Here is a 9982-nt window from a genome sequence, read left to right as displayed (position 1 = left end):
AACTTTGAGACTTGGCAAGTGTTCTTGAAACTTGAGAATTTTCTTAATTTCGTCTCCTTGCTCGATTGAACTACATCTCTATTTATAGTTTCCGAATTACAACGGTCACATTCTTTGTTATGATATTTCTATTTTAATGTCTTCTTAAATTTTTAGTATGAAAAAATGCAAATTTGATTTTTTAATTAAATTTCTGAATAATTCCTTTTTATTAAAAATTTCATTACTTTGAATTATATGTGTGCCACGTGGCAATTTAGTAGGAACTGAGAAGCAGTACAATCCAACCCAAATGTCACTTTTAACTTTTAAGCTTGAACCCGACCCCTGCCATCTCCTCCCCTCTTTAAGAGCGAGAGAGAAAAACCTGCTTGAAAGAATGGCGACTGGGTTCGTTCCTGAACTGAACATGGAGAACCAGATGGGTTGCATGACGGGTATTCTTCAGATATTCGATCGCCACCAGATTTTGGCGGGGAAATCCACGAAGCGCCTCCTTCCCCCGCCGGTTTTATTCTCGGAACTCTTACTTTTTTTACATGTGGTAATATATTTTACGGCATTGTTTCAAGTTTCTTTAATGTTTACTAGGTTTTTGATACGATTACGGATTCGGAGATATCTGTGGAAGCTTCGCCGGTTCATGCGAGAGGGTCGGGAAAGCAGAAAGAGAAGGTACGGCCGAGCCCGGAGCGGCTGAAGCAGTGGTTTCAGCCAGCGGAGTTGCCACTTAAGCTACCTATGTCGGAATCGAAAGAAGGGGCGGCTTCCTCGTGGAAGTCGAGCAAAGAAATTCCGAGGCTTTCACTCGACAGCAGGGCAACCACCGATGATAAGGGTGGACTCCATCCGAAGGAGAAGCGCACAAGTGCTGCCGTTCAGCTGACGTTGAATGGTGCCGCCATTGATTCCCAAGTGTACAGATCGCATAGTCTTATAGCCAAGCTGATGGGCTTGGAGCCAATGCCGAATTCGTTGAATGCTATGGAACACGAAAAGAAGCCAGAGCTCCGGAAATCAGGAGTTTCCAGAGGTTTCCTACACTCTCGCTTCAGCATGGAAAGCAACAATTTCCCCGTCAAGCAGCAAAATCAGTCTCATACTCCCCTTGTTACTCACGAAGTGATAAACAATGTGGCGATGAAGAGTTACTGGAAAAACGACGATAATGGCGTCAACTTATCCCCATGGAAGGCACCTCAGCATGGAAAGAGCTTCTTCGATTCAGCTGACCATTTCCCGGAGCCGAAGCAGAATGTTTCAGCTAAGGGAGAGATCGAAAACAGATTGAAAATGAGAGGAATGGAAGAACACACTAAAGATTTGGAAACCTTGAAAAATATCCTCGAAGCTCTGCAACTCAAGGGGCTCTTGCACTCAACGAAGCCCGCGGAGCGAAATCGTCATACCCGCCACCAGAAATTTATGTACGATCAGTCGCCTATCGTTGTGATAAAACCTTCTAGATCATCAATAACTTCGCCGATTCACCAGCGAACGGAAAACGAGTACCCGCCGGCAAATGGTAGAAGCCCAGAACGGCAATCTCGCCGGAATTACTCTGTTCCAGTCGAACCCTCCCCTCTCCCGATTCCGCCGCGTGTAAGGCTGCCAAACTCGCTGGTGAAACCTAAACCTCTGAGAGTCGAAACTCAGAGAAGAGCAAATGAGTTAACAGATAACCGCCGCATCCTTCCGGCTCTCCCGCCGAATCTTCACACAAGGATAACTGGGTCGGAACCAACTACCCATGCCCGTCCTCCCCGAAGCAAGAAAACAACTGCTAAAGATTATCAGAAGGCAAACAAATCGGGAGAGGATGAATCTGCCTCCATTTCTGGAAGTAGCTCGAGTACATCCCTTGATACAGAGGTGATTCACATTCTTGACTACAATAATAAATCCTGTAATTAATGTTTTTTCACTTGATTAATGTTTGTTACTGAATTCCAGAGGTCAAGAACAGGGGGGAGGAATTTGTTGGAGAGATGTGATAAGCTGCTTCACAGCATAGCAGAGATGACTGCCGCAGCTGATATGCAACCAAGCCCGGTTTCTGTTCTTGACTCCTCCCTTCACAGGGATGATTCCTTTACCGCCTCCCCTATCGCGGCCAAGCGTAAAATTCTTTTCAAAGGTACCAAATTTGTTACTTTTGTTGAATCTCCTACACTAATTATAAAGCTATGATTAGTTTAGTTCTATGGAAAGACTAAAATAAAAGCCCGAAACCATGTTTTTAGTATTTTTAAAGTAAATAAACTTCTGTTTAACTTCTCCTGCTATTCCCAAATGAAAATCCTAAATTTATGAAATTTAATGGAGGGTGGTATGCGACAAGTTTGTTCATAAGTAACATGACGTGGGTCACGACCTGCAATGGGTATCCTTCTTTGCTATCGGTGTTTACCGTCGCAACGACCTTTGCTCCAAAGATCAAGGTCACCCATTGGATTAGCTGCCACTGCCGTCTGGAATTTCAGATTATTCTAGCACATCCGGTGGAGCATCCACGGTTCATTTGTGTGAGCAAGCATAGACTATCCCATCATTATCGATATAGAGTTAAGAAAAAAATTGAGTTTCTTTGGTTGGTGGATAAAAGGAAATGCCTTTACGAGTCGATTGTCGCTCTCTGCCTGGTTCCGGCTTATCGCTTCACCTAAACAATGGCTGGCACAATAATTTTATCCCAAATTTGAATATTTGTCTGGCTTGAGATATTTTAAATGATTGATGTGGATATTGTTTTTGGAATGTGGAACCAAAACTGGTTGTCAATAAATACTCCAATTGTGCATGAATGGGACACCCTGGTGACCACAACTGCTCCTCCCTGTGGTCCTTTGCTGATTGGAATTTTGGTTTGGATTTTGTGAGGGGCCGGGGCAATATATTTCCCGCCTTGTAAAAACAAACTCTTAATATTGATCAATGATTCAAGTTTGACCACGATTCCAGTGGATACATGCCGTTAGTTACATATGTAAAATAGAAGATCGAAAAACATGATGTTTGAACCGTAAAAGATGATGATAGAGTGATCGAAAATCTTGAATATTTCCAAATTTGAGCAAGCGAAGGGCAGTACACAGCAGCTTTCTGTTGAGAAAATGCTTCTATGCTAGTGGGCAGTGGCTTTAAGCTTCTACATTTGGTTATATATTGTTTCCTAAGGAGTTTACAAATGAATATATGTTTATGGATTTTTGAATTTTTCAGATCATTATGGTAATGCGGAAGAAGAAACGTGGAGCACTGGTGTCTCACTAGTTAGCCAAGAAACGTGCGAGGAGTCGGCTTTTCTTTACATCGCGGATATCTTAAGTGCATCCAATCTCTTCCCCGGAGGATCGGACCTTTTTCTTTTCCTAGAAAAGCAACAGCTTCAGAAAGGACAGGACTCGTCCAAGGCCTCCAGGCTTCAAAGAAAGGCGGTCTTTGACACAATCACCGAAATTCTTAAATGGATAAGACGATTGCCTCCTTGGAAGAACGTTTCTTGGACAACCGACGACGTCACAAGCCCTTCCCTTGATAAGGTCTGGTTAGAATTCCAAAGAATTCGTGATCGAAGTGATGCTGAAGATATGTACGATATGGTATGTGGTGTGTTGAGGAAAGACTTATCCGGGGACGAGATCACGGGCTGGAAAGATTACCCGACCGAGATGTCGGAGTCGATTTTGGATCTAGAAAGGTTGGTTTTCAAGGATTTGATAGCCGAGACGTTACGGGATCTCGGAGAATTGGCATCTGAAAACAGATTGTCATGGATGAACAGGAAGAAGGTTTTGTGGAGATGAAAGGCCCTCGGGGGTTTATTTACTCAGGGATTTTACCATGTGAATTTCTTATCTTTGTATTTAACCAAACTCGCTGTTTTCGCAATTCTTTCGGAATCAACTATATTGATGGCTGACTTAAACCACAATATAAATGTCAATATCTTACTAGGGATGGAGCTGTTGAAAATAAGAGTTGGATCATTGAATATTGAAAATTAGTGTGTGATGATTTATGTAATGATGTATTTATTTTTAGATTATTTTCAAAGAAATTTTATAAATAAGCCTTTCAATTTGTGAAGAAAAACACAATAGAGTAGATAAAATTTTATAAAATATGTAATTTAACATATTCTGTGAGTTTGAGATTTTTATTTAAGCAACAATTATTCAAACAAAAATCGTTTGGCTTCATTCTATCCATGGGTCGCAATTCCGCATCATCAAAACAAAAAGGGAAATTGCATTAATTTTTTTTATCTAGTATGTTTTGTCTTTTGTTTCTTTGGTTTTTACGTCGATAAATTTCGATCGTAGTTTTTTTTTTCAAGTTTAGTTATTTTTCCTTATGAACAAAGAATAAATTTTTTGAAAATTTCTAAATTTGATAATAGAGAGAGCCCAAGAATATAAATTTTCAAAAAATTAATAAAGATACAGTACAACTTTGATTTTTCGAAAAAGAGTAGGTATCTTGAGACGGTCTTACGAATCTTTATATATGAGACGGGTTAACCCTATCGATATTCACAATAAAAATTAATATTCTTAGCATAAAAAGTAATATTTTTTCATGGATGACCCAAATAACTAATATTCACAATAAAAAGTAATACTCTTAGCATAAAAAGTAATATTTTTTCATGGATGACTCAAATAAGATATATGTATCATAAAATACGACTCATGAGACCGTCTCACACAAATTTTTGCCTTCGAAAAAATAAAGGTGGACCCACGATTTTCCCAATTATTAGTATGCAATCTCTGAAATATTTTCCAAGAAACGGGGTTGGGGGCTACCATGTGATGAAGAAACAAAAATGCTTTTCAAAGTGGGCAAGCCGAAAGGCACTTTTCATGAACTGTTATTGGTGGCTGTTCTATGCATAGAGTTCCTACATTTTCGAGCCAAAAGATTTGGGATAGACATTTACGACACCCATGTTCATATCTTTCACACATTCATATCCAAACTTCATTTGTTTTACCTTCTAGGGCACCGAATTTTTTGTCTGTCTTTTATAAGCGACTTTTCGAAATCGAAATCATATCCCCAATTTTTTGTCTGTCTTTTATAAACGGCCCTTCAAAATCGAAATCATAAATCTGCTTATGCTTGCAAATCATGCTAACTAAACTATATATAAGTGTACACAACAAAGACTAAACTATATATAAGTGTGTGTGTACATATGCGTGAGAATAATTTTTTGAGTAAATATTTTGTGAGACGATCTGTCTAGTTAGAACCGTGAGTCAACTCATAACTATCATGAATAATAATACTTCTTATATGAAAAAATAAGATTTTTTCATTAGTTGGGTCAGGTCAGAGATCCGTCTCAAAAAATTGACCGATTAGATCGTCTCACGTAAGTTTTTATTGATAGTTTTTGGTGTGTTGTACAAATACTTCTACTTGTAGTTTTTTTTTTTGTTGAAACAGTTACTTGAAGTTAAGTAGCAGTGATTAACAATATTTTATTTATTTTTGGAAAATATATCTAGTATTTATATATAGACTGGAATTATTTTAAAATAATAGTTAATTACATTATAATTATAAAATCAGGATGCTAAAATTGAATCTTCATATCAATTAAATTTTTCTTCAAATTTCTGGAAATATTAAAATGTCTTCATGCTAGATAAGTTAATAATCTAATAAATTAATAATGGATTGCTATATATATTTATGTATATTGAAGGCATAATATTGACTTGCTATTTGAAATAGTATATATTTGCACGTCGGTTAAATTTTGTAGTCAACACAATAATGAGAACATGCTAAATGGCAAAATTTTGAAAAGAAAAAAAAATGTTTGTTTATTTCAATTGACTGAATCGAAATATTATTAAAAAATATTGAATTGGAGGGGATTTTATTTATAATAAAATGTATTTAAAAATATTCGATTTGATATCCTTGATAATGAGTTGCCCAAGCATGAAGTTATCTGTCACAAGCATAAAAAAAACACATACAAATTATGCTAAAATCCAAGTGTTCGTTATTTATATGTTACAATATATCTGACATCAAGAATTTAAATTTAATGTAAAGTCATTGGCTCGAAATTCTTATAAAAAATATCATATAAACTCTTGTGAGATAGTGTCATGTGTCAATTTTTTGTAATATATTATATGACCAAAGTGTAGGTCTTTTGTAAGACGGTCTCACGAATCTTTATCTGTGAGACATGTCAACCCTACTGATATTCACAATAAAAAGTAATACTAAGGCATAGTTTGGTACATGTGATAAGGGAGGGATTGATAAATAATCCTCCTTATCATATGTTTGGTACATTTTTAAAAAGCTCATGATAATATCATGGGCCCTTGATAAATAATTTTTTGAATGATAAAATATCCCTTCTATTAGGTGTGATAGTTTTAATTTAAGGATAAAATACACTACAAATGACTTAATTACCCTTAATTTATAAATGATTTTTATAAATCTATGATATTAGGTAGAAATTAAAATCAAATAAATATTTTTATTTATTTTAATATATTATATAAAATGATAATTATATAAATGAATTCGAGATAATTATATAAATAATTTTTATAAATCTCAATAAAATTATTAGTATCATCCGATTAACCTTAAAAATTGATATTTGACATGACTCACAAAAACAAAGGCTCAATTATCATATTATATAATATATAAAATTAGATAAAAATAAATAAATCATGCAACACTATCGACGCATGAACAAATAAAAAATATGAAGTCAAGCAACAATTTTGAAATTATAAAATTTATTATGATAAGGTTAATTTTGTCATTACAATCTAATATATAAATTTAATCACTCTTATTAAAATCATACCAAACATTAAATATGGTATCTTACATCTTATTTATCCTTAACTTATCCTTATATTATATATCACATGTTTATCCTATCATGTGTACCAAACTATGCCTTAGATAAAAAGTAATATTTTTTCATAGATGACCCAAATACGAGATCTGTCTTACAAAATACGACTCGTGAGACCGTCTTACTCAAGTTTTTACCAACACTCAAATACACACGAAAGAGATAATGTGCCCGCGTTGGATTAATCGATGTCGCGTGATTTAAAATCCAACTTGTAAGGCCCGAGATTATATCAGTTTAATTCAAGATTATTTAATTTACGAATTTTGGAATGATGAATTAAATTCCATGATTTTTGTAATTAATTAGGATTAAAATGGAAGTAAAAAGAGTTTTGAGGACCAAATTGCAAATATTGAAAAGTTGAGGGGCCAAAGTATATATATATATATATATATATATATATATATATATATATATATATATATAATATATATATATATATATATATATATACAACCGAGATTCTTAAGGAGAAATGAAGAAAAAGGCTCCGAGGAAGAAATTGCTTCTTAAATTCAGAATTTGATTTCAAACAATCCGTCCGTTAGATTTTAAATCCGACTTCGGTACTGTGTTCATATCAACGCAGGCTACTACAGGACGTAAGTTTTATTACGTTTTGACATGTTTTGGAATTATGATGTTGTTAGAATTGAATACACGTCATATATGTTGTTCTTGACATGTTAGACAGCGTAGAATCGAAGTCAGATTAAGAAACGGACTGAATATGGAATTGTTATGAATTTCATAATGGAATTGACTAGAAATGATATCAGATTTGTACGGTAGTTGATTGTAAATTATTGGAATTGTTACATACTGATATAGTATTATCAGTATCGCAAGATTGTACTGTTGTACCGCCAGAATTTGATAAAACAGAGATGTTGTGATTTGATTAGAATATTGATACAGAATATTGATATTATCATTGCCAGATTGAACAGTGACAGACTTTGAATCAAGACTTTGATTGTACCAGATCGACAGCAAGAAAGGTATAAATAAATGTTGATTCGGGATTGCACAACTCGAGTTAGGTTTGACTTGAGTTTCCCTAAATCACATACTTTATTTTATTGCATTGATATTTGCAGATTATCAGATTGATATGTTAATCTATTGACTTAGAACAAAGTCAGAGTCCGAGTCTAGGGCAGATCAGCCTAGCTAGGGCAGAACCACCGAGTCTTTCTCAGAACCGATAAGACTCTAGACTTACGGTGTATCTAAGAGCCTTAGATGTAGATCGACGTCTATCTCAGACACTCGATACAGCATACCAAAGTCTAAAAGTAGATTGGGATCCCTAGATTTGAGATAAGATAAGATTAGATCACGAGTCATTGATTCATGTAGTCAGATTGGATATATGTTTTGATGTTTGTTTATGCTTTTATATATGTTTTATATGATTGCATTTAATACATTGTTTATACTGGGATATTTATATCTCACCGGAGTTATCCGGCTGTTGTCTTGTTTGTATGTGTGCATGACAACAGGTGGGACAGGTACATGGTCACAGAGGTGAAGACAGACCGAGATTAGAGTGATGATACCGGACTTGGACTAGAGCTAGGGTTTAAACACTTGATAGTAGTTGTTGAACCTGAGTATGTATGATTGTATATTTTATCAGATTTATACTTTTATACTGATATGTATAGGCGTTTGATTCCATTACCTTCCGCATTTTAAAAAAAAAATTTAGACCCTGATTATTATAATTGATTAGTCCCAATGACGATTAAGAACATGATTAGCGTCCGGGTCCCCACAACAGGTGGTATCAGAGCGATAGATCCTTTAGATTGAGATAGAAGAGGCTAGTGAGCGGGGTAGATTGAGGTTTTCTTTCCTGCTTTTGAATGCTAGCATGTCTTACTGCTTTATTACATGTTACTTGTTTATCTGATTTGATATAGTAATATGTTTTATTGAGATTGGATCAGTACTGAATCTAGATCAGCAGTAAGATGATCAGAGGAGGATTGAAACAGAATTGTGGTATTTGTTGCTAATCTATTTGATTATCAGATATGCCTCCGAGACGAGTACCAGAACAGGGAAGTACATCCAATCCTACAATGGATGTCACTCCGACTCCAATGGAAACGTTACTGAAACGATTTCAGTCATTTCATCCGCCAACCTTGAAAGGCACAGAGAACGCTGTGGAGTGTGAGAGTTGGCTTGATGATATAGAGATGATGTTCGAATCCTTGGAGTATACAGATGAGAAGAGAGTGAAATTAATTGGACACCAGTTACATGACGTTGCCAAGGACTGGTGGATTACGAGGAAGAGAGCCATGGAGCATAGAGGTACAAATATTACCTGGAATATATTTAGAACTGAATTTTATCAACGATTCTTTCCAGTGTCGTACCGGAAGGACAAGGGGGCGGAGTTTTCCAACCTCAAGCAAGGACAGATGAACATAGAAGAATACGTGTCCAAGTTCTCCTCCTTGCTGAAATTTGCTCCACATGTGACTGACAGCGAAGAAGCTACTGCTGACCAGTTCATCAATGGCCTGAACCCCGACATTTTAACATTGGTGAACACAGGGCGACCGAATAATTTTACTGATGCCCTGAACAGAGCTAAGGGAGCAGAAGCCGGTCTGATGAGACAGAAAGGGGCTTCATTTGTGCCTCCAGCACCGAGACCACAGCAACCACCTCCCAGATTTGAGGGTGGCAGCAGTAGTGGAGGAAAGAAAGAATTTTTGAAAGCCAGGGGAAAACAATTCAAGAAATCTGGCAGTAGTTCTTCCAGCTCCGGTGGTTCCAGACCGAGCCAGAGTTACACTGGAGTTTATTGCAAGACTTGCGGAGGAAGACATGCTACTGAGCAATGCCAGGGAGTGACTGGTAGTTGCAATTTCTGTAAACAGCCGGGACACTTTGCTAAAGTGTGTCCACAGAAAGGTTTGCAGAGAGATCAGAGGGCCGAGTCATCAGGATCAGCAGCACAGACTGAGAGACGATCAGCTGCTGTTCATACATTCCAGTCAGCGCCAGCTCAGTCACATCAGAGGCCAGGAGGAAGCC

At 36.4% G+C, this 9982-nt stretch overlaps 1 protein-coding gene across 1 annotated transcript; it reads left to right on the top strand.

Annotated features, from left to right (window-relative positions):
• Window positions 1–309: 309 nt before the first annotated feature.
• Window positions 310–3960, top strand: LOC140833768 (uncharacterized). Its single transcript, XM_073198154.1, has 4 exons — window positions 310–508; window positions 592–1872; window positions 1954–2137; window positions 3223–3960. Exons 1-4 carry the CDS (start codon window positions 380–382, stop codon window positions 3804–3806), a joined length of 2178 nt encoding a protein of 725 aa, XP_073054255.1. The 5' UTR covers window positions 310–379; the 3' UTR covers window positions 3807–3960.
• The last annotated feature ends 6022 nt before the right edge of the window (window positions 3961–9982 follow it).

The sequence above is a fragment of the Primulina eburnea genome, chromosome 6, assembly GCF_022965805.1.
Source record: "Primulina eburnea isolate SZY01 chromosome 6, ASM2296580v1, whole genome shotgun sequence".
Lineage (NCBI taxonomy): Eukaryota > Viridiplantae > Streptophyta > Magnoliopsida > Lamiales > Gesneriaceae > Primulina > Primulina eburnea.
This window is presented reverse-complemented; position numbering and strand designations above follow the sequence as displayed.